This window comes from Rissa tridactyla, chromosome 3, assembly GCF_028500815.1.
Source record: "Rissa tridactyla isolate bRisTri1 chromosome 3, bRisTri1.patW.cur.20221130, whole genome shotgun sequence".
Lineage (NCBI taxonomy): Eukaryota > Metazoa > Chordata > Aves > Charadriiformes > Laridae > Rissa > Rissa tridactyla.
The window spans coordinates 110,434,379-110,458,803 of NC_071468.1; the positions used below are offsets into that span (position 1 = coordinate 110,434,379).

Consider the following 24,425-nt stretch of genomic DNA (forward strand, 5'->3'; position numbering starts at 1 on the left):
TGCTCCTCAGCTGGGTTGGTTTGTTATTTTAGATTATTTGATTTATTATGATGATTAAATTTTTAAATATTAGACAATATCTTGATGACCCCTCAACTCTAATAAAAAAAAAAAAAAAAAGAGTAGTTATAACTTGTTTTGCTGTTTTTCCTTGGACTACCCTGCTACACCACCAGTGCTCTTTGCTGGGCACCTTTCCCGTAGTTCACAATGCTGCAGAAGGGCTATTTTGGCTTTTTTTTTTCTTCTGGGCTGGTTTCCCCAGCTGCTGCGTCTGGGGCGTTTGCAGGGTTTTTGGTGCATCTTGCAGTTTCTTGTTTGCGCAGGACAATGCTCCGTCGCCCCATCGACCCGTTTGCCCTGCGCGCACAGCTAGGGGGTGGATGGCATGCCCGCTGCATTAAACCTTGTTTATTTTGCTACCCCTCCAGCGTGGCCACGCTGCAGGTGCGTGCGCAAATAGCAGCTGGTGGCCCATGTCAGTGGCGTGGCACTTGGCGTGCTCCCGTTTCAGCGCTGGTCGGCAGGTCAGTCACCGCCGCCGTGGTTCGAGGGGTGGGAAGCACAGGCCGGGCAGAGGAAAGGTGCGTGACTGAGCCTGGCAGCAGCTCTGGAAAGTGGGAAGGTGGTGGAAAAGTGCTTGTACCTCTTAGGGGTGCGATGCCCGGAGGCGAGGGACAACACCGGAGGGATGGTGGAGCCTGGTGCGTGGGTGGCTGCTGCCACCAGGCTGGAAAAGACAATGTAAATCGGAGTGAAATCTGGAGCGGCGGTGAAAGGTGGGTGGATTGAGTCCTGGGTTCCCCAGCACCAGGAAAATCAACTCCTGGGGTTCTCCAGTGCCTGGCGGAGCTGGACGGAGCCCTGGCCAGGCAGTGCTGCCCCTGCCAACCCGCTGAGTCTGTGGCCCTGTTTCTGGGGCCTTTAATTCTGTCATGATAAGATTTGCTTGTTTTTTTTTTTTTCCCTTAAATAATTACACGAGCTTTGCAAACATTAGTAAGCAAATAAAGTAAAAATGATTACTCAGTGGTCAGCTCTGCGTCCATGTCTCCGTAGTCTCTGCCCTGTGACTCTTCTCGCTTGAAATACTTTGCTTTGAGCCCGTCAGCCCGCGCTGGCCAAGGGATTTCGGGGGGGCGCAGTGACGGGTCCCCCCTTTTGTGGGTGTTGAGCCCCAGAACGGCCCTTGCTCTCCCGCTTGCTTCTGCTCTGTGCGCTTAAATAAGAGCTCGGGCTGCAGGCGAGAGGCTGGTCAAGACTCGCCATGCACGAAGCCCCAGGTCAGGATAAGGTGTGAGACAAAAGGAGACAATTATAAAAGCAGTGATGGCAAGCTAAAAAAAAATAATCTGTTGCTGCGTAAATCACCCTTGCCTTCCAATTCCTGTACGCTTGGGGTTAATGATGCTGTTCAATGCCATCAAATTTTTGTGTTCAGCCTGGAGAAAAGGAGGCTGAGGGGAGACCTTCTCGCTCTCTACAACTCCCTGAAAGGAGGCTGTAGAGAGGTGGGGGTCGGTCTCCTCTCCCAAGTAACAGGTGATAGGACAAGAGGAAACGGCCTCAAGTTGTGCCAGGGGAGGTTTAGACTGGATATTGGGAAAAATGTTTACACCAAAAGGGTTATTTAAGCATTGGAAGAGGCTGCCCAGGGCAGTGGTTGAGTCCCCATCCCTGGTGGTGTTTAAAAGGGGTAGATGTAGTGCTTGGAGACATAGTTGGAGACATAACCCCATGCACCAGTACAGGTTGGGGGCTGACCTGCTGGAGAGCAGCTCAGTGGAAAGAGACCTGGGAGTCCTGGTGGACAACAGGATGACCATGAACCAGCAAAGTGCCCTTGTGGCCAGAAAGGCCAATGGCATCCTGGGGTGCATCAAGAAGAGTGTGGGCAGCAGGTCGAGGGAGGTCATCCTCCCCCTCTACTCTGCCTTGGTGAGGCCGCACCTGGAGTACTGTGTCCAGTTCTGGGCTCCCCGGTTCAAGAAGGACAGGGAACTGCTGGAGAGGGTGCAGCAGAGGGCTACCAAGATGATTAGGGGACTGGAACACCTCTCTTGTGAGGAAAGGCTGAGGGATTTGGGTCTCTTCAGTCTGGAAAAAAGACGGCTGAGGGGCGACCTTATCAACACTTATAAATACTTAAAGGGTGGGTGTTGGGAGGATGGGGCCAGGCTCTTTTCAGTGGTGCCCAGGGACAGGACAACATGTAACGGGCACAAACTTGAGCGTAGGAAGTTCCATCTAAATATGAGGAGGAACTTCTTTACTTTGAGGGTGGCAGAGCACTGGCACAGGCTGCCCAGAGAGGTGGTGGAGTCTCCGTCTCTGGAGACATTCAAAACCTGCCTGGACGTGTTCCTGTGCAACCTGCTGTAGGTGACCCTGCTCTGGCAGGGGGGTTGGACCAGATATCTCCAGAGGTCCCTTCCAACCCTTGATTCTATGATAGTTTAGATTAGTGATGGTTTTTGTCAGAGTTAGGTTGATGGTTGGACTAGATGATCTGAAAGGCCCCTTCCAACCTAAGCAATTCCATGATTCAATATTTAATTTCTTGGCAGAATTTCCCCCCGCCGCCCCACTTTGAAAACCCGCCCTCTCTGATCCTTGGGGTTTTTTTCACGCTGCGTTACACGCGCCCATCACCCCGCTGTTGTTTTCCTCCAAAGGTGCATCATGAGACTTTTACGAAGCATATTTGAGCTCCCTGACAACGGCGCTCGGGCGGATGTAATGCGGCGTGACAGGCTGTGTGAATGCCATAAAGGACAAAGACAGCAGGTGGAAATCTGTCCTGGCGCTGGGATTTCATGCCCAGGTGAAGGGAGGAGGAGGACCTGGCCTGGGACTGATAGAGTTGGAGACAAAGTAAGCTCTGAGCCAGCCAAGTCCGTCTTTGCTCTGAAATTGAAGCACAAACCTCCGGGTTAAGGGCAGGGCATTCACAGCTCAGCTTATTTTGGTCAATCTTTGTGGAGCAGAAGGAGCTGCGGGCACGGGCTCAGTTTGACCATGAGGTTGGGAATTATTGGGTGTGTGGGGAAGGTTTTGGGGTGAAAGCAGCGTTTCTACCCAGTCTGTGGCCTTTCCCATCCAGCAGAGCTGTGAATGTTCATCCTCAGGCGGCTCTTCACAGGGTCACCACATGGTTGAGGTTGGGAGAGACCTCAGCAGGTCATCTGGTACAACCTCCCTGCTCAAGCAGGGCCACGCAGAGCCAGTTGCCCAGCACTGTGTCCAGACAGCTTCCGAAACCTTCCAAGGATGGAGACTCCACGACCACCCTGGGCAACCTGCGCCAGTGCTGGGTCACCCTCACAGTGAAAAAGTGTTTCCTGATGTTTGGAAACTGCTCCTGTGTTTCAGTTCGTGCCTCTTGCCTTGTGAAGGTGTGTGGTGGGTCTCCTGGAGGAAACCGTGCCAAGAGTTCAGGGAAATGAAGCGGTGATTTTGTTATAAATATGAAAATAAAATGGTACCTACTGCTATCGGGGTGTCTCAGAGAGGAGAGCGGAGAACAGGATGGTGAGAACAGCTGGGGCTGAGGCTTGCGCCTAAGTGGGAGGTGAGACGAGGAAGGGCTTCACCCTTCCTCACGGGTGGGACAAGAGGCTTGGGGGTGGGATGCAAGGAGAGGACCAGCAGCTGGATGGCCATGCTGGGTATTGGCGTTACAGCTCCGTGCCCAGACACGGTGCTGCGAGCCCTGCAGCCCCATCTCATACATGTCCTGGCAGCCTCAGAGGCTCAAGTCCCATGCAGCCCATCGGTGCCTCTTCAGCGAGCCACAGCCGAGTGCGAGGAGGTCTTGCTGTGCCCGGGAGCGGTCGGTTCTTTCTAATGGAAAGCACAATCAGAATTTACAGGGAAGGAGGCAGATACAGTGTGAAAGCTGAGGGGACAGAAAACCTGTAGCAGGAAGAAGGTGGCTGAAGCTCCTTTGGCTTGAAAGCCCTGGGAACACGTTGACTAGCAAAGCCCTGCAATGGGCCAGCAGGGCAGGAAAGCATCAAATATTTCACCTACTCTGCAGAGGAGGAAAGTCAGACCCTTGGGCATACTGGGGATGACAACTGGTGTATGAAATGTGTATTTTTGGCATTAGACAGTCTCCTGCCTTTCTACCCATCAAGTGTGTTGGAGGGACCTAAAGACCCTAAGGAATGCACGCGGAGCAGTTGTGGATCCTGGCTCTAAGACTTGGGTGAAGTGAGGCATCCTGGAGGAGGCAGCATCCCGGAGGAGGCAGCATCCTGGCTGGCTCTGCTGGGTTGTAGCCCGGTAGCCCCAGCATGTGCCTGGACCTCGGTCCCCAGAGCTACAGCACCCCCTGAGCAGCCCAAAGTGGGGTGTGAAGATGGGGACGTCCCCTGGCCAGCAGCCACCCCCTGGAAAAGCTCTGCGGCGGCGGCGGCTCGTTTCTCTGCTCTGTTGGCACCATGGAAAAAGAAATCCAGTGTAAACAGCGTGGCTACAAACCAGCAGAGCCACGGCGCAGAATTAGAGCCTGGGTTTATTTTCACTGTGTCTCCTGTGTTGTCAGCTTCCCAGTTGTCTCACTGTGTCTCCTTACCGTCCCGAAGCACTGCAGCAGTGGCGGGGAAGCGCACACCCGAGGCTGACGACAGGATTTACCCAGGCTGTGAAAAAAATAGGGATTCCTTGCCCTTTTTACGTGAACAGCATAAAACTAAGTGGGAAAGTGCCCTTGAAGCAGGGCGGTAGGATCTCTGCTGTGCGGGGGGAGTAGCGGCGAGTAAGTCCAAGCAACCATTTTATGAGAAACAGCATCAAGTCACACAAAGTCACCTTCAGCAGCCCGGCCTGGCGGGATACTTTATCCAAGTAGCAAGTGGGGTAATGTTTGGCTTCTGAGCAAGGGGGTGGAGGAGACTGAGTCACCTGTGACCAGCGATACTGCTGGGGGAGAATCATAAGAGCAGGAATTTGGGTTTTCCAGCTCCTTTGCTGCGGCAGGGATGGGATGCGGACATCGCCGGGGTTAGACGTCCCCCTCAGAGAGTAGGACAGGGATTTAAACTGTTAAGCGGCTCAGCTGCTACTGACTTCTCCCCCAGCACCCCAAAGGCTCAGAAGAACATAGGTGGCTTCTATTTATTCAGCTCTTAATGGAAAATGTATCTGTCAGTAGTAAAATCCCGTACTTGATGGCGTCTGTTTAATATATACAGTACCTAAAGGGGGCCTACAGGGAAGCTGGAGAGGGACTTTTTACCAGGGCATGGGAACCCCTCTGATAGCAGCCGGCTAATCCAGATGTGGTGCAAGGAATGGGAAAAAGTGCCAGGGTCTTAAACAAACCCCACCGGGGCTCAAAACACCCTTGGTGAGCTGCCCGCTGCTGCTGTGCGGGAAGAACACGTTGACCGTCCCTTCTGACCACACATGGACCTCGGCCCAAGAGGCAGCGAGGAGATAACTGAAGACCTTTGATGAGACAACTAAAGATTTGATGAGATTTGCTGGATGCCTGTGATCAGCAAATCCCGCCCCCCCAGACGTCCCCTGGGCCTGGCAGCACGCTGTGCTCGGCGCTGTGCAGGTGCGCAGGTCAATATGGACAATGTCCTAGAGGAGATGGCAGTGTCAGTGCTGGAGGACCTTCTCTCTGCCTGCGAGGACGCTCCTGCCCGGTGAAAGCCTGTGGTACCGGTCACCCGCAGCTGTGCGGGTGAACCACGTCCGACGGTCCATAGGTCGGTCTGTGGTCACACGGGACACCTTCGCAGCATCCGAGCGCTGCACAAAAACACTTCAGAGTTAATAAAATATGAAAGATGATTCAGGATGAAACGTGTGCTTGCACACAGGCTTGGTACCTGCCCAAGCAAGTTGTGAGATGACCAAGAGAGGGGAACATCTGTCGGCATTGCTGATGCTTTAATACACTGTGTGTCACAGAACACGCGTGGGTTTAGCCAACGGCAATATCGAGGCGAAGAGAATGGTGGGAACGATGAAGACATCCACTTAAGCAGAACAATAAATAAATAACGTGTCATTTTTATTTTTGCTGCTATTTGAATCTGTCTCCTGGTGCCACTAAAATAAGACCAGGGCACGAATAGCAGCAGTAGAAAAACCAGACGGTGCACTCGAGCGAGCAGATGGCGCGCTGGTGTGTCATACTCGTTACTGTCGCTTACTTTATTATTTCTGTTACGGTGGGTCTCTGGACGGTCCTCACCTGTCATCAGTATTTGTGGGCTGGATTTTTTTTTAATTCAGTAAACATTACGTTTCGCGTACTCGGAAGAAATCCGGTCGAGTGGTGATTTCTCTCTGCAGTACTGCCAGGTCCCGGGAAGTGTTTGGTGCAGTCAGTATTTTTTCAGGTAGAAACACGTTTTGGGGAGCAGAGAGAAAAAAAAAAAATTGTAATCGGCAGTGTTTGTTTATTTTATCAGCACCCTGGGTCCAAAATAAAGTGGGAAACAGTCTGCATGACTCTTCTCTCAAACCCTTTCCTTTTGCCGTAACCTGGATGTGGTTCCTTATGCCGTGCCAGCTGCTTACCCGCTCCTTGGATGCTTATCCACGTATGGAAAGCTTGATCTGTTTCTGAAAGAGAATACGAAAAGATGCAGGCGAGGAAGAAGTCGACTGTCGGCTCCTGCGCCAGCTGGGGCTGGCACGCGAGGACCGCGCTTTCGTCCTCCCTGTGGGAAAGCTGTCCGTGTGACAGCCCGTCCCTGCCGGCAGACACGTAGGCAGTGTGCCGGCGCGGGGGGTTTGCTCTGCTCCTCCATCGCCTGCAGCCACGGATGAGACCTCCCCGGCGGCAGCTGGCCCGCACGCAGCGTGACAGCGGGGGGGGACCGCACGTCTGCACCCCCCTCCCTGCCCCGCACCGCGCTCGCCCCTGCCGGCACATCCAGAGCGTGTCCCTCCAGCTCCATGATGCCGGCATGTGGGACGTGTCCCTCCGGCTCTGCAATATCAGCACGTGGGAGCGTGTCCCTCCAGCTCCACAATGTCGGCACATCAGGAGTGTGTCCCTCCAGCTCCGTGATGTTGGCACATGGGAGTGTGTCCCTTCAGCTCTGCAATGTTGGCACATGGGGAGTGTGTCCCTTTAGCTCCGCAATGTTGGCACGTGGGAGCATGTCCCTCCAGCTCCACAATGTCAGACATCAGGAGCGTGTCCCGCCAGCTCCATGATGTTGGTATGTGGGGAGCGTGTCCCTCCAACTCCGCAATGTAGGCATGTGAGGAGCGTGTCCCTTTAGCTCTGCGATATCGGCACATGGGGAACACATCCCTCTGGCTCTGCAATGAAAATCCCTTCTGTAACTCCGCTGTTCCCACCGAGGTGGGTGCATTCACCCCTGGTGAATCCTTCTGGTCCCACTCCTGCCCTCAGCCGGGGGCTGCTGCCGCTGTTTCCATCAGCCAGTGCCCGGCACCACCTGGCAGAGCAGCTCCGTTTGCTCCGTGGTGGGGATCTTCTCCTCTGGCTGCTGCTGTTGGCCCAGGAAGCGCATTTTGGGGCAATCCAAGGCTGCGGCAGCTCCGACTGCTCCATCAGCCAAGAGCACAGCCGAGGAGGGAGAGCAGACGGAGAGACACATCCGACACATGCGTCGCAGTCTCTCATTTCTTCCCGTGTACCTTCTCACGTCTCCTGTGCGGGAGCTTGGGTTGTAATTATCTGTATTTATTTAATCCCGCCCCACGTGCTCGGCTGTACGCGTTTGCCCCAGCAGCCTGCTGCTGTGTTCAGCCAGAGCAGATGCTGATGCCAAATTGCACTAACTCCAAAGCTGCAGCCAGACAACGGCCTTGGTTGATCTTTAACCTCTGGTAAACATTAGGAAAACCGTCTGAGCCTGTACTATTCTTCCTCTGGTCTCTTTTGAATTGCTTATTGTATAATTATCTGCAAAAAGGGAATGGGGGAGAGCTGCCTGCGTGCCCTTTTGTTGTTTTCAGTTGACAGTATTAAGTATTTCCCCTCCTGCTCGCACGCAATGGTCAATTCTTTCCTTGTTTTCCCAGGAGAAAGGATAAGACGACCCGAGCGGAGCCTCCTCATCCCTCCTCCGGAGCACCTTACATCCGCTCCTTCCGACCTCGGGACAAAGACAGTGTCTGTCTCCGACAAAGAAAGCTTTTCTCTGGAGTGTTTGCCCACGGTCTGGATTAAACGGGCCTTTATAGCACCAAAGGGTCGGCGGGGAGAGGGATCCGGAGGATGCGGGAGCGGCGGCAGAGCCGGGGCAGCTGGCGGAGGATGGCTCTGCTGGGCTGGGGACCACAGTGATGCAGGGCAGGGACACCGGCGTCCCGCAGCCACCTGCACAGGCAGGCGCCTCCGAGCTCCTGGGAAAGGAGATTTGGGGATATTTGGGCCTCGCTCCAGGTCACTGTCTGCAGGAGGGAACCCACAGCCCCCTGGGTCCTCCCCGTGGGCCTGGGGGTACGGTGGCGCCGGTTGGAGCCCCCAGGGAAGGTGGTGGGCGCGGGCGGAAGGACAGAGATGCGGGATAGTATTAATTGCATTAATATTCACCTTAGCGCAGCCTCGGGAAAGGGAAGAGGGAAAGGGGAGAAGCTCCAGGCTGTGAGGGGGCTCGGGGTCCGTGGGGTTCAGCCCGGGGCTCTGCCACCGACATCCGATGCGAGGATGAAGATGATGCTCCTTCCTCACCTAACGTGGCCTCAGCTGGCAGCAGCAGAACAAGGGGATTTTGGTAAGAGCTCTAAGGATTTATGTTAAAACCGATAGCTGCCATTTTTAGCTCAGCAAAGGGAGCGCCATCACACACATCGAGTCGGCACACAGACGTGTAACATCACTTCGTCTAACGAGCCTTGCCCCCGCGTGAGGAGCCCCTTTCCAGCGGTTTCCAGCTGTGGGCTCAGGACACAGAGGAAGAGTCTGCGGTACATGGCCTGGGAAAAGATCCCTCTGGGAATCGGGAGCGGTGACCTGCTCTACTTCCCTGTCCCGCTCCCCACCCCCCGCCGCAGGGACTGTGCCGCCTTCGGATGCCGTTACTCAATTGGAAATCAATTACAGTTCCCTAAAGGTTTCCCTCCACACCGGGCGGAGCAAGTGGCTCCGGTGTCACAAGGGATGGCTAGTGGCTTATATGAGGGGCACGTTCCCTGTCCCCCCCCCCATCCTGCTATTTAGTCACTGACAGCATTTTCCCTGAAAAATGAAGGTGAAGGGGGTGAAGGGTGACAGTCACCTGCCCATGGCAAGGGGCTGGAACTGGATGGTCTTTAAGGTTCCTTTCAACATAACCATGCCATGGTTCTGTAAGGGCTCGTAGCTGCACCGGCTGCCGCAGCCCCTGCGGGGGGAGATGGGAGGGGGCGGCCTGGGAATGGGAGCCGGGCCGGGAGAGCTGGGGTTGTTCAACCTGGAGAAGAGAAGGCTCCAGGGAGACCTTATAGCCCCTTCCAGTACCTGAAGGGGGCCTATGGGAGAGATGGGGAGGGGCTCTTTATCAGGGAGTGGAGCAATAGGATGAGGGGTAACGGTTTTAAACTGAAACAGGGGATATTTAGATTGGATATCAGGAAGAAATCCTTTCCTGTGAGGGTGGTGAGACACTGGAACAGGTTGCCCAGGGAAGCTGTGGATGCCCCATCCCTGGAAGTGTTCGAGGCCAGGCTGGATGGGGCTTTGAGCAGCCTGGTCTAGTGGGAGGTGTCCCTGCCCATGGCAGGGGGTTGGAACTGGATGGTCTTTAGGGTCCCTTCCAACCCGAACCATTCGATATGAAAAAAAGGGAGATTCGGTTAAACGCGGGGAAAGAGGGGAAGGGCACGCCCGGCCGGGCGAGCGGCGGCGGGAGGGGCTCGGCTGGGGACGGTCCTTCCACGTCCCCCGCCCGGACAGGGGCGGTGTCACCTCCCGAGGAGCGGCGGAAGGGACAAAGACGGATAATCGGGGGGGGGAAGGGGGAGAAAAAAAAAAAAAGTTTATTTTTGGCTGCATTTTATCGCTCCAATTGTGACATTTTTCACCAGACGCCGCCGCGGGGGGGGCGGATGGGGGGGGGGGGAGGGGTGCCTGCGTGCGGCGCGGCACGGCACGCACGGCGCGCGGGGGATGGCGGTGGGGGAGGGGAGCCGCGCCCCCGCGCGCCCCGCCCCGCCACACCCCCCCCCCCCCGCGCGCGCGGGCATTCCCGGCCACCGCCCCTCTCCCCCCGACCTTTCCCCCAGTTTCCAGCGCGCGCTCCCCCGCCCGCCGCACGGCCCCGCCCCCTCCCTTCCCGCCCGCCGCGCCCACGCACCGCCCTTCCCGCCCGGCACGAAGCGATCACGCCCGGCCGCCGCCGCTGATTGGGCGGAAGAGGGCGGCGGCGGGCGGCGATTGGCCAGGAGCCGGGCCCCCCGCCCGCCCTCCCGCCCCGCCCGCGTTGTCTGGCGCAGGGAGTGCCCCGCAGCGCGGCCCTGGCGGGCGGGGAGGTGGGAGCGGGGGGAGGCGGTGCCGGTTCCGGCTGCTGGTGCTCGGTGTGTGTGTGTGCGCGCGCGCGCTGCTGTGGCTGCTCGCCGGCCACACCGCTGCTGTTGCTGCCGCTGTCGCCGCCACCCGCCGGAGCCGCGCCATGCACAGCTCGCCCTGCTCGGAGATGGGGGATGCGTCCACGGTAAGCGGAGGGAGGGAAGGGGCGGCGGGCGCCCCCCGAGCCGGGGGCAGCCGGCGCCGGCCCGGGCCGGGCACGTGCTCGGCGGCGGGCAGGGGCGCGGACACCGGTGTCGCCTCAGGAGCGGGTGGGTCGTCCCTCGGGACCGTTACCCCCAGGGGTTGGTCGATTGGGAGCGTTGCTCACCCTGGGTAGGGGTCGGTTGGGACCGTTGCTCAGCCGAGGCGGGGGTCGGTTGGGACCGTTACCCGCCGCGGGGGGTGGTCGGTCGGTGCCGTTCCCTCAGGGGTGGGTGTCGCCCTGGTCACCTGCCGGGGGGGGGGGGGGGGGCGGCCCTGCCATAGCCGCCGTGTGGGGGCGGCGGCAGGGCGGCAGCTGCCTTTCTCCTCCTCCTCCTCCTCCTTCCCCTCTTCCCGCCATCCGCCCCTCCGCGGCGCCGCCCGGCCGGGGGCAGCCGCCGTGAGGCGTGGAGCGGGCGGGGGTGGCGCGGCCCCCGCCGGCGGGAAGAGGCGCTGCCCGGAGCGGGGAGGGAGGGAAGGAAGGGGGGCCCGCACCGTCCCTGCCCGCGCACGTACGGGGTGATGTGAGGACACCGGCCAGGCGCCGTCAGCCATTCCCTGGCAGCCGGAGAGACCGGGCTGCTGCCCTCGCCTTAAAAAAAGGGTGGTTGTTTTTGTTTTATTTTTTTTTTTTTTGAAAAGGGGAATATTTTGTCACGTTTCCTTAGGGAAAACTGCTCTCCTGAAACGTTGAGTTAGAAAAAAAAATAATCTGGCGGTTTGGTTGCCTGCAGTCGGGCTCTGAGGAAGACTCGCAGGTTTAGCGCAGAGCTTCGCCCGGTGCGGCTCCTGTTTGACAGGCGCTCTAGGTCCCGACAGCGCTTTTTGCCCTCGTTCCCCTTCTCGTTTTTTTCAGTGGAAGTTTTTGGAAGCGCCTCTCAGAGCGGTTAATAGCTTCAGAGCGCTTTAACCCCTTCCTGCCCCCAACCTTGGTATCTCCATGCGCGGTACCTCTTGTTTTAGGCGAAAGTACTCGCTGAGTGCAGTACTGGCATTATGTTTAACGGGTTTGCCACGCACATCCCCATAGTTGAGACAATGTCACACAGCTTTGCATCTTTGTGACACTGTTGAGCCAGGATCATTCCACCTTTGTTAAGACAAAATTCGTTGACTAAGTGTGTAAATGATGTCATCCAACAAGTCCTCTAGGGCTTTAGACTGTCTTAAAGGTGTGATGGTGCTTGTTGTTGCTTTTTTAGTTAAAACCCTTTGCTGCAGTATATAAGCACGCTGTGTAACAGCATTAGGCTCGAGAATCTGGGTCCACGCTGCTGAATCCCAGCCTTTGCAGTTAGTTGGTGTGCCTAAAGACTGGAAGAGTTTGAATGTTTAGTTGAGACCGAGTGGGCACGTGAGCCAGAAAGCAGCAGCTCAGCGTAGCTTTTGGAATCACTGTTAAGCACTGAAGGCATTTTATGAAGTTTGTGTATCCTTTCACAGAGAAGTCAAGTGTTTTGCATGCATGCATACACACACAAATTTTCTGTGATGCTTGCATTTGGAAACAATATGATTACATTGGTCTTCATGTTACTTCTAGTGCGTCTTGGGATACCTAGCACCTTTGTAGTATCATACCTTTCTAAAGTACAATACAAGCAATTTCCACTGCACTTTGAAGACTACTTTCCTTCCCTGCACCCTGGCTTCTCTGTTGGTAAAATTAAGATTAAAATGCTTCTACAAGGTGTGGTACTCTGAATCAGTGATCATACCTTAAAGCATCTTACTGTCAGCTGAAATTTATCTTCTCAATGTTACCAGAATGAAATCAGTACTGAATAGGAGTTGCCTTTTGGGTCTGGGAAACAGCCTTGTGTAAACAAGGTTGGAAGTCAGGATTTCTTTGCTCTTTTTGTTTGTATACAAGTGTGGGATGTGTTTACTCAGAGCAGTGTAATCTAGGAAAGTAACTCTGGAAATGTGAGCTACACACATATCTGTTCCTTTCCTCCAAATCATACTACTTTTTTTTTTTTTTTTTTTTTAAAAGAGTGGCAGGGGTGGGAAGATGAGCCTGTGGGGGGAGGGTAAGAGTTGAGCTGACTGGTAAAAGCCTTGCCGCAGGCATGGGATCTGTTTCAGATGACCTTCATCGTGAGCAGACAGTATGTGGGTGGTGGTGGCTTTGTATTCTGACTTGTCCTAATAGCCAGTAATCCGATTACATTTAGGTTGACATTGTGGACATCTATGAGTCTATCCGTGAAAGGCAGCGTCATGACAGCGAAAGGTCTACCTGCAGCACCTTGGAGCAGAACGACATCGAAGCTGTTGAAGCGCTTGTTTGTATGAGCTCCTGGGGTCAAAGATCGCAGAAAGGTGACATATTAAAGATAAGGCCACTTACACCCTTCTCGGATTCTGGTGATTTCACAATGCACGCTGAGGCTACATCTGAATTACCAAAGGACTATTTATCTACGCTGGTAAGAAAAACATGAATGCAAAATAAATACGCCTGATACCTGGGTGTTACATCTCTGCAATGTTTTAACTTGGCCAGCAAAGACAGCTTGATCATGTGTCCCTGCGTACAGTAGCTATGGTGCAGCCAGTGCTGTGTGTGTACATGGAATAGTGAGGTGGGAGTGTTGAGTTTGGTTTTTTTCTGCTGTCTCTGGAATGGCGAATGTAGGGGTTTGATCCCTTGTTAAATCTAGATGTGAAAGCGCTTGCTGATGGGTTACTTAACTTGACAGCTGAGGATGCTGCCTGGGTGGTTATTGCAGGTTTCTTGGAGCACTTGGAGTAAAAATGGCAGAATGAGCCTCAGTGATTCAGCACCGACTTATCTGCAAGCACTATATGAAAAAGGTACTTGACGACATTTGGCTTCACTCTGGTCATTATAAGAGAAAGTACAGGTTACCATTATGAAATATACAGTTTAATTAGTTTCTATGCTATGTGTTTGTACATGTAGTCTGTTATTTCTCCAGAGCATCGGTCTACTCTGGCTGACTAATGTCGGTTGAATCACAGGTTTTTTTGTTGCAGTTTATGTTGCAACAGAAGTAGGAATTAAAAAAAAAAAGGGCTTGGTGCTGTTCAGGTTTCAGATGGTTAAGGCCCATTTCAACCAGTAGGCTTCTAGTATACAATTATGTCAGGAAAAAGGGGAATAATACAGGGAAGAGGCTGACATAGTATGGCAGCGGGTTGACGGAGTTCTGTCATACTCCTGCCGCTCAGTGTTGGCACTGTCTCTTGAGCAGCACAGGACATAGGCATGAGATTTCAGTGGTAAAGGAGGAAGGAGAGGTGGTGTCAGCAAGAGAGCAATGGATGAATAAGAAGGGATAGAGCGTTTCTATTTGTATATATCTCAGAGGTTGCCACCAGCTGATGGGGTAATCATGGATAAAAGTTGTTGGGCTTGCTGGAAGCTTGAAATTGAAATGATACAGTATCGATATCTGTTGCTAGTCTATTTTCTGTGAACAGCAGAGAGAGTCTCATAGCCTCTTACAGCTGCGCCTGTTGCTGAGGAGAAAGGAATGAGAGAGTTTTTGTAGCACAGTGTGTGGACATGCAATGTTTTATGCAGGTTTACATCTGCTTCATTGCCTTCGTTTTATTAATGTGTTTTTGAGCATATTCAGAGTGGCCATCAGATGAGGCAATGTGTGCTTTAATCAGTTTGTCCCAAGAGGCAGGTTCTGAGATTCTGAGAAGAGGGTGTAATTTTATTTTTCACAGTAAAGATAGTGAAAAATTGAGCTATGAAATTACCTGATGTATAATAATGGTGTGTTCTTGTTTGCAGTGCATGACCCCTCCGCACAGCCCCGACTTTGTTGAGATATCAGCTGCTATGCTTCTCTCCTCACAAGTCACTTACTCCAAACCAAGGACTGTCATGGCAAATACAGCTGCCTGCTCAGTCACGTCAGCGACTGGTGCCTCCCCCATAACCAAGCCATCTGTTATCAACATGGAGCGACAGTGCAGTCAGAAGCCGGAGATATCTGAATCCTTTGCCCCTCAGCCTTGCAGGGCCATGGCAACAAGTGTGATACGTCACACAGGTGATAGTTCTGCTTACCATCACATTCCTGCTGTGCAAGAGAAAACAAAGGTAACTTCAGGCTGCAGCAGTTCCAGAGACTGGTGTGGGGCAGATGACCGAAGACATTCCAGGCTGCCACAGGACACGTGTGCCACGCATGATTTAATTAACAAAACCTCTCCAGTACATCAGCCTTATGCACATGACTCCAGTGATATTGTGACCAATAAAGGACAACTACCAGTCTGGCCTGTTTCGCCACAGACCCACTTACCAAAGAATTGTGAGAATGACTTGCAAAAAAGAGCTACCCCAGTGACACCTGTCCCCGTTTCAAGCCCCCAGGTTCTCTGTCAAATGATCCCTTTAAATGGACAAAGCAGTATGATCAATGCCTATGTCAAGCCTTCAACTCCAACAGTCTCAACTCCCATGAAACCTATTTTACCGCAGACAGCCCCGCTCTCTCAGCCTGTACTCATGGGACCTTCTGTGCCTCAGGGGACCGTCATGCTGGTTCTTCCACAGACTGCTGTCACACAGACACCACAGTGCCCGCAAACAGTAATGACTGTTGGGAACACCAAGTTACTGCCCCTTGCTCCTGCTCCTGTGTTCATAGCTTCTGGTCAAAGCTGTGCCCCCCAGATGGACTTTTCTAGACGGAGGAATTATGTTTGCAACTTCCCTGGGTGCAAGAAAACGTATTTCAAAAGCTCCCACCTCAAAGCCCACCTTCGTACCCACACTGGTGTGTATGACAGGGCAGGTCCTTTGTTACTCCAGCACTGTGTTGCCTTGGGGAGCTGAAATGCACATTTTTTGGGGGGAGGGGGTGGGAAAGGGAAGAGGCAGGTGACCGGGAAACTTCTGCTCATCTCGGGGAAGAGAGGAATGTTCATTCTCCATGGGCAAGCAAAACAAGACAGACTTTGTTCTGAGACCTCATCTGACCCCATAGTGTTAGTTGAATTTCACATGCTTTAGTTGGAGCGAAGCTTTGCCGTCTGTGTGTGTGTGTTTAGGTTTGAGTGGAATCCTGCCATCTGGACTAGACCGAAATGAATTGTGCAAGTCCCTTTTTTTGGGGCATGGAGAAATCTGGTGTAAGCAAACCATAGTACAGGTAGTTGCTCTTAATTGTTACAAAAGTAAAAGAAAAGAGAGAAAGTCAGAAACTGCACATTTTTGTGGAGTTTTGTTTAGGCTAAATGGGAATGTGTTGAGATTTTGGGCTGCTGTGTTAGGAGGCAGAGCTACTACAGGAATGTAGCTGTTTATTCAGTTACAGAGAGGGAATTTTAAAGGTAAATGAAAATTAATTGTAATTAATGTGAGCTGATTGGCTCCATAAAATGCAGTCACTGTGTTGTCAGTGTACATGTGTTTTACTTATCCTTTTTCTAGCTCCGAGATCCTGTTAAGTTAAAACTGACTTGAGTGCTTAGGGACTACTTTTGATGTTGAGGGATAGGCATAGCAGGAGATTGGTACAGAATAGCTCATTCAAAAGTTTGTCTAATTTTGGTTTTCCTTGGCTTTTTTCCCCCACTGTCCCTTGCCCCACAGACACTGCGGTTTATTGGATGTCAGCTTCTGTGGCAGGATTTGCATTAATTTTCCAGTTTGTCTTTACAGTTCCTTTGGGGAAAGAGCTTAAACCCTGTATGAAGCTGATAATCCTCGTAAACCAGAGCTCAGAGGTAGAATGATGCTTCTGCTTCTGGCTTGAGAATTAAGTGCTGCAGGCTGCTCAATTAACCTGGCACTACAGGATAAACATGGACTAGTAATAAGTGTCTTGCTTTGAGCCCGTGCTGCTGCTGCTCCATAGGGAAGCTGTGTGTGTCCTTGCATTGTGATTAAGAGTAGGATGTCTATGGGAGGTGAAGCACACAGACCCTTCACTAGCTAGTCCACGTTACAGGATCAGGAGGCAGAGCAGTTCAGCTTTCTTTTCCCACCTTTTCCCTGCGCGCTGAGTAACTAGGTGATACCACGTACACCAAACAATAGACATTTACTCTCAATATCTGAAATAAGAACAACGCTTCTGTGGGGCTTCCTTTCTGCTGGTTGCTTTTGTTCCGCTCCAGAGCATTACCATAAATTTGTGTCATGTGGTAGATGTTTATCTTGAGCTTTATGGGGTTTGCTCGTGGTAGATCACACTGTTTAGGATAGCTTTGATGTTACGCAGTTGCCCAGGATGAGCAGAAGCTAACATGGACAGCCATCCTGACTGCAGTCATTCCTGGGCGTGCAGAACTCCCCTAGCTGTCTGTTGGACCTCCAGCTGCCTGGGGTTGGCAGGACAGGCCATTCCTCGGTAGGACTCGCTGGAGTGGTGCGTTTGTGTGTAGGACTGGAGCAGCAGAGCTCTGAGGCCCGATTCCAGGCTTCTTGTTTGCCCGCGGTATTTGCTGATGACATGCAGCAGCCCTAGAGCTGTGGTCATGCAGGGACAGGGGCAGGGGGTCACTTCTAGTTCAGTCAGCAGATAAGGTAGCTTTAAACCCAGTTTAAAGAAAAAGATGAAGAATGGTTTTGGATAATTGGAAAAAATAGACTCGTTTAAATAACATTTAAAGAGATATGTGTCAGGGAATAAGTAGATTTTTCTCTGGAACGCAACTTGAGCTTAAGCTAATGTTGACTGCGCACATGAGCAGTTCTGTGGAGTTCATCAATTTTTGCAAGGCAAGATTTAAGTTAGCTCTTTGCTAAGACTGTAACACAGCTTCTCAAAAGTAAGTTATGCTTCTTTTATGTCCTGCAGGAGAAAAGCCTTTCAGCTGCAACTGGGAAGGCTGTGACAAGAAGTTTGCCCGCTCAGATGAACTGTCACGCCACCGTAGAACTCACACGGGAGAGAAGAAGTTTGCTTGTCCTGTGTGTGAGCGTCGCTTCATGCGCAGTGATCACTTGACAAAGCACACCCGCCGCCATATGACCACAAAGAAGATCCCCAGCTGGCAGACAGAGGTTGGCAAACTCAACAGAATTGCCACAGCAGAGAAACCGAAAAGCAGCAGTGCTCTGAGCATGCTCATCCCCATGCCGTCGTCCGTCTGTCAGGGCTAGTGAGAGGATGCTCCTTCTCTACAAGCTTTCTGAAAATCAGGAAGAGCTCTGATGGCTACAACAGAACTGACAATGGCTTTTTTCCCCTCCCGTGTTTGTGCATACTTTAGTTTCCCTTGAGCGCTCTATTAATAATGCTATGTGAGACACCTATCATATCTTTCCTTGTCCCTTCCCTATTTGTTTTTTTCAATACTTGGGCAAATGCAATCACCAGCACTTCAGGAAACCAGAACTCTTTGGAAGTTATTTTGGCAATAGGTTAAAAAAGTCACTTGTAATGTTTGCTGTTAATATTTTGATGGACAGTAAAACAGGGTGATTTTTAATTTTTATACTAGTATTTTCTATACCAAATATATTTTGTATTTATTCATTTTGGTCTTGATGTGCAGGCAAATTACTTGACCTGCATTAGTAGGGGTGTGCAGGATGAGACCCAGAGTTTTGGAAACTCCTTTTCAGTAAACCTAAAGAATTGCATTCAGAGCATTTTGTAAACACATATTTGATAACTCTTAGTGGTTGGGATTTTCACACTTGCAGATCCTGATCCTGCAATGGGCTGGTGCTGTTACACCCTCCTTACGCAGGTAACCTTGGAGGTTTGAGATCTAAGTGTGTCGTCATTTTTAAAACAAACCAAACCAGAACGACTTTCGTTCAGAAAAGAAGTGTTGAAATCCTCGACATTTTGTAAATTCATACCCTTTGCAAGTAGAAGCCCTTGTGACTTTTGGTAGAAGTTTGATGTACTGGGCATTCCTGAGTCCACACTCCACTGGAGCGAAGTTTGGAGGAGCCAGGCTTCTCTGATGGAGGTAGAAGCACAAACACTGTTTAGAAGCTTTGACACTAAAAATTATGCTATACTTTTCAGTCCTACTAAACCAGCATATCAAAATCTACAGAAAAATGCAAAAATGGCAAGCCGTGAATAATTAGCTGGGTCTCTGTAATTTTTTTTTTTGAGTACAGGATAAATAGAAAATTAAAGTTGTTTTTTTTTATGTATCGTGGATGCTTGTGCACCTTATAGGAAATTGTTCAAGGCTTTCATTTACCTGTATCAAAGCACCAGAGGAAGTACTAATTGTGTTTTGACTTAAGAAATAGCCACCGTGTCAACTTGATGATGCTCTTCGTGTGGCCTTATACTTCTCCACAGTACTTTGTATAAAATCACCCTTTTCTATTAAATGAGGTATTCTCCCAGTTGAATGGATTTTCTTTTACACCAAGTGTAAATACGGCTAAGAAGTGGAATCGCTGGCTGCAGGAGCTCTGTGTTGCACTGGCGTGGTGTGAGTAATAAAATGCCGCTAACACAATGGGACTGCTGGGTTTCCGCGGTGCGGAAGGACGTGCGTACGTATTGTAGCGGAGCTGACAGCGGAGCTGTTGTGCTGTCAGGCACCAGGTGGTGTTTTGCTGGGAGATGGCTCACCTGCTGAACGGAATATTTCTGTGGCGTTTATTCCTGCTGGACTCTTCAGCCACTCCCGCGCTGAAGCTTAGTTGAGCACTGAGGAGGACTTTTTTCCTGGATGTGTAAAATGTGGATAACTAGGAATGCGCTCTCTTGCACTGCTTCGTTGTTCTAAAACCCTGGTCTCGCTTCTCTGTGGGCAAAACGCGGTTCTCGTCGATGTAAGTGCACACTTGCTGATCTCGGCTAGAACTCCCCTGAAATCAGCGGAGACCCATTTCAGTTGAAAGCGGAGTATGTCATTACTTTTACACTTAAGGCTATAGTTATAATTAATGATAGTAAGTTTTCATACTGTACTAAATTGGAATATTGTGCTCGGTGTACTGAAGTTTTTGTGCCTGACGTTTGAAGTGTCTGCACCCTGTTGGCTCTGGTCACCACAGCTGCTGGTCTCTGTTGATACCCAGTTTCCCAAATTTGTGTGCTGACGAAAGACATTGCTGCTCCTCTTTTTTTTTTTGTTTGGTGGTTTTTTTTTGGTTTTGTTTTGTTAAAATCCCTTTAGAAGTCCCTTAGAACAAGCAGTTTGACTTTTGGATGCCATTTTAGCATGCTTTTAACCGGGGAAAGAATGTCCTGTCTCAGTCTAGTAGCCAATTCAGTACTACTTTTTTTTTTTTTTTTTTACAGACCAACCATTTATGGTGTTCACCTGAGCAAAACAGTTTGGAGACTCGTGTCATGATTTAGTAAATTGTCATGTTAGTTTGTTGCATCGTAGCGGGGGAAAGACTGGAGAATATGGAATTTCAAAAAGTGTGTGTCATGACGCGGAAAAGCGATGGCTCCCTCTTTGTTAGTTTTACTTGGCCTGGGATTCCTCGCAGCTGGCTCCCACCAGGTGCGCGCTGCCTCTTGCCGCCTGTGCCCAGGATGTGTGGCTCTTTCTGCCGTGGATGTGCACGAATAGCCGAGCCGTGGCGTGGCTGTGTCTGCTCTCTTTGCTCTTTCTGTTCCTTCCTGCTGTGTAGGGGTTATTTACGGACTAAGCATGACTGAGGTAACTGCTCTCTTTGCACTTTACTGCCTGAACTATATTGTTCAGTCTTTTTATTTTGAACCTATATTTTAAAGATATGGAATCACATTTTTGTACCTGTTTTTAACTTTTATTAAATAAAAAGTATGTAATGTGACTGGTTTTAAATCACAAAAAAGTTGTGAATTTTCAGGTTTCGTACATGCCCTTTCTAGAACTATGTAAATCCATCTGGATTAAGTTATATATCTTGGCCAGGGAAGACTTTGGGGCTCACTAGTTCACTTACCTGTAAAGGCAGGACTTCTTGGGTCCTGTTGTAAATTGGCCAGTGCTTGTCCATGTGTAATTTTACACACCCCTGCTCCTGTATTTGGTGGAAGGTGTATACCACTGCCAGGGTTAGGGGTTTTTGCATGCTGTCTGAAAACAAGAGTCTTGGGATTTGTAACTCTGTTCTAGCGTGGCCTCCGGAAGCTGTCGACAAAAGGTGGAGGTCTGAGTGCTGCTCTGTTAGTGTTGCAAGTTGTGCATGGCACAAACACTGGAAATAAAGAAGAGATGAGATTTTGACCCAAAAGACGGCTGCATTAGCCCTGGTTCTTCCTGTTCCCGCGCTCTGGTGAGGAAGTAGCTCTGGCAGTCTGGCTGTCACCTCCAGGTCTCAGCTGGAAAAGAGGTGACAGCAGCAGCAAATACTTAAAATTTTTAAGCATCTCTGCTGTTTCTTTCCCTCTGACAGGTTCCCAAACTGCAGTGATAGTTATTTCTAGCAGGATCGTGTTTTGGTGGAAGAGATGGGGAGGAGAGGATGTAGTGACACCAGCTTTCTGTCACAGCCTTTCACTGCGAGGTGACTCAGTCTCTGCAGTCAGAGCCTTTGGAGAACAAACTGGGAGGGGTGACTCAAGGCTCTGTCTGCAGAAGAGCACATCGTTTTTGGAAGTGTGCAGAAGATGAAAAGAGAAGATCCCGTGGATGGTCCTGCTTCCCCCTCAGGAGAACAGCTGGAAGGGAAGGCTTTACTGCAGGATCGATGCTCTGTCAGAGCAGCACAAACTCTTCAGCCCTTGGGCTCTGCAGGTCTCCATAACACTTTTGACTCCCAAGGGGACATGTCCTACCTGTCTGTTCCTGCTACTATTTTTCAAGGAAGATTTTCCTGGGCGTTGAGTCATGTCCTAAACAAGAGCTGTAATTTTTATGCCAATTTTTTTGTCTCCCTCGCTTTGCTTATGTGAAACACAACTATGGATTTCACAGTTCTGTGCTCATCTTTCTGCTCTTCCTTAGAACCAAGCTGAGTTCTGAGCAGTTCTGTGCAGCCAGGAGGTGCCCTCTGTACTCATCCTGATGGGGCCGGAGTCTGGAACGTCCTCATCCTGCGAGAGAAAACAGCTCGCACGTGAGGAAGCTTTTCTACCTACTGCTGTGCTAGCACCGGCACCGTGCGGGCAAAAGTCTCTTTGTCTTGCAGCTATTCTAAATCCATGAAAACTAATAATTTTCTAAAGACAAATGCATGTGCGCTCAGATGCGTCCATTGGTTTAATGCTGCGTTTTGCAGTTAGACTAGCATTGCTTTCCCGTGCGTGGTTATACAGCCAAACTTCAGCTTAGCAGCCGCTTGCCTCATCTTGCTCACAAACCGATGAGCACTGGTCTGCCTGCAGTTGGTAGCGGAAGCGTGAATCCATACTGGTGCTGAGGTGGCACCTCTGGGCAGAGGTGGCCTGTGGTGCCGGGTGGCTGCGCGCTCGGTGTGCTCCTCTGGCTGACTCTCCATTCCCAGCTGTGAAAGCTGTGCGTGCTCAACATCCTGTGAATGATGAAGGTGGCACTTCATCCGTCACCTCTTGCGAGCCTCAGGGCTGCATCTGGCTTGAGTTCATCTGCTGGGATAAATCTTCTAACTGGTTTTGAAGTCTAATCTGTAAGCCCATCTGTCTTTTTACCTTCTGTTTGTGTCTGGTAGCTTGAGGCAGGCTATGGCCATGAAAAAGCAAACTTCTCCCATGTGTGCAGAAAGAGCAAATCATGACTCAAAACCCAACAAGCTACAGGCTAAGGAAACGGTGGGATGGATCGCGAGGAAGCCACAAAGCCTCAGCCACCTCTGCTTGCAGTCCATGCAGTCGGTGGGATTACGGTCCCTGCAGCGGGTATGTTAGCACTGGGACATTTTCTTTCCAGATTGCTTTCATCCTCTGTCAAATGCAGCCTTCCTCGTTTTCTGCTTCAGCCCTTGAGTGTAGGAGGAGGAAATGGGGTGACGCTCACATCCTGATGTGTGCAGAAGGCCCTGGGCACATCTTAAACATGCAGAAAACTCAAGGAAGCTGGAGCATACCCTTCCCTGGGAGGGTTTTTCCTAGATGGGAAGAATACCTTAGGTTTAACTTTCCCCCTTGTAGTGTCTCTTGAGTTCAGAGCGATTTCTTTTCTGTTGATTGTCATTGTCCACGTAAACTCCCTTCACCCTGTGGGGGAAAAAACCCAACTCTGCTGTGGATGCCATCGGTGCCAGGCAGCTGGAGCTCTGCATGCCCTGCTGAGTGCGATGGGGAGCTCCGCCATGCTCGTGTGGCACAACTCCTCCGGGACAGTGGCTCTGTTTCAGCTCCCAGGGGGTGTGTGTGAGAATAATTTGGCTGAAAACTTGTTGGGGTTTGATCCTTAGAGGAAGGAGGTTGGGGAAGAGCATCCCTGGGGTGGTGCCACCCTCCCTTCTCCTCTAAAATTGTGAAGGCAAGTAGATGGCAGCAGGGTGCTGGACACGATGCGTCAGGGAACTATTAGTTGCTCTGCTCTCAGGGGTCTTGGCGATGGGATGCTGGCAGATACGCACGTATGGGGACTGTCCTCGCATATGCTGGGCGAAAGGACCAGCATTCAGCATCCTGGAGACAGAGGTGGTCTATAAAGGCCTCCTTCCCTGGGTAGCTGTGGGTATGGTGACTGGCTGCTCTTCATCATTCTTTCCAGCCGTCTCACCCTCCCACGGATCAAGCCACAGCTTTGTTTTCCCCACTCAAGTCTACCTACAGCTCCCGACTGCGTTCTTGAAGCTTGTAGATTTTACCGGATAGCTACCCACCCGGTAAAAGACAACTCGCTTCCTAAAACTACTCCATCACTGACCTGTTTTCTCAGTTGCTCTTTGGGAAGGAGTTCTGCCCACTTACTGGGCTGCCGAAAAGGCAGAGCTCTGCAAAAAGCAGCAGCATCCATTGCAGTGCTGTCAGGGAAAAAGGCATCTACAAAGAAAGGGGGGGGGGAAAGGATTCAAAGCATTTGTTTGCACATGAAAAACCCAGATTTGAGTGAAATCAAGAGTCTGAGTAAGTATGCAAACTGGTTCTGTAGTTTCACATTCATTAGTTTTGTTTTTTAAGATCTTGGGTTGAGTAATTTAAAAAATATGGCTTTAATGCTTTCACCACCAGAACCTTGCAGCTGGCAGCTTGCTGCGTGGCCAGGCAGGAAACCTTCTCAATGCATGGAAGTCGCTAAGCTCAGAAGTGGCGATATCTCTTCACGCACCAAAGAGTAATTTTTCATGATTAGCTGAAAAAATGACCCTCTTCTGTCCTCTCAGCAACTGTGGTTTTGCCTCGCTTAAAAAATAATAGTAATAGGAGTTAGATACAGCCAGCCAGCTCTCCTCTTTTGGACTGGTGCAAAACACAGTCCATGCACAGTGTGTAGCGTTTGTCATTGTTAGATGAATAATGCAGTAATGTGGTTAATAGGCATGGCCTTTTGCTGTTTTATTAATGGGATTAATAGTGTTAGCTCAAGACCTGTGCTCAGCTACCCCGTCTTACGCTGTCCGTATTGGACAGGAGGGTAGTTCCTAAAATGATGAATGAGAGACTCTCCGGAACCCGACTTAATTCCAGCAGTACTTGCCAGGAAGTACTGGCAAGCCAAATAATTTTTTGTCTTACAAGCGGCTGTGATTTGATGATGGTTATAGAGGAATACAATGAAAAGAAAACAAACTTCCGGATAATTCACCCCATGGGACGTGAGCATTCACTGCCTGAGATGTGGCAAAGTGATCCCTGTAGTGCAATTGTCCCCCCCGCCCCCCTTTTTTTTTTTTTTTTTTTTTTTAAGAAAAGAACTATTGATTCAAGAAGTTTCTCTTAAAATCAGT

At 50.9% G+C, this 24,425-nt stretch overlaps 1 protein-coding gene across 2 annotated transcripts; it reads left to right on the forward strand.

Moving 5' to 3' along the window:
* Window positions 1–10,470: 10,470 nt before the first annotated feature.
* On the forward strand, window positions 10,471–20,364 carry KLF11 (KLF transcription factor 11). Of its 2 annotated transcripts, none has more exons than XM_054195910.1 (4): window positions 10,471–10,637; window positions 12,871–13,125; window positions 14,466–15,459; window positions 17,488–20,364. In XM_054195910.1, the coding sequence occupies exons 1-4, from the start codon at window positions 10,596–10,598 to the stop codon at window positions 17,790–17,792; spliced, it is 1,596 nt and encodes a 531-aa protein (XP_054051885.1). In that variant the 5' UTR covers window positions 10,471–10,595; the 3' UTR covers window positions 17,793–20,364. The 2 variants fall into 2 exon arrangements, with proteins under 2 accessions (XP_054051885.1, XP_054051886.1); XM_054195911.1 differs by lacking the exon at window positions 10,471–10,637 and adding an exon at window positions 13,429–13,513 and having other exon boundaries at window positions 13,050–13,125.
* The last annotated feature ends 4,061 nt before the right edge of the window (window positions 20,365–24,425 follow it).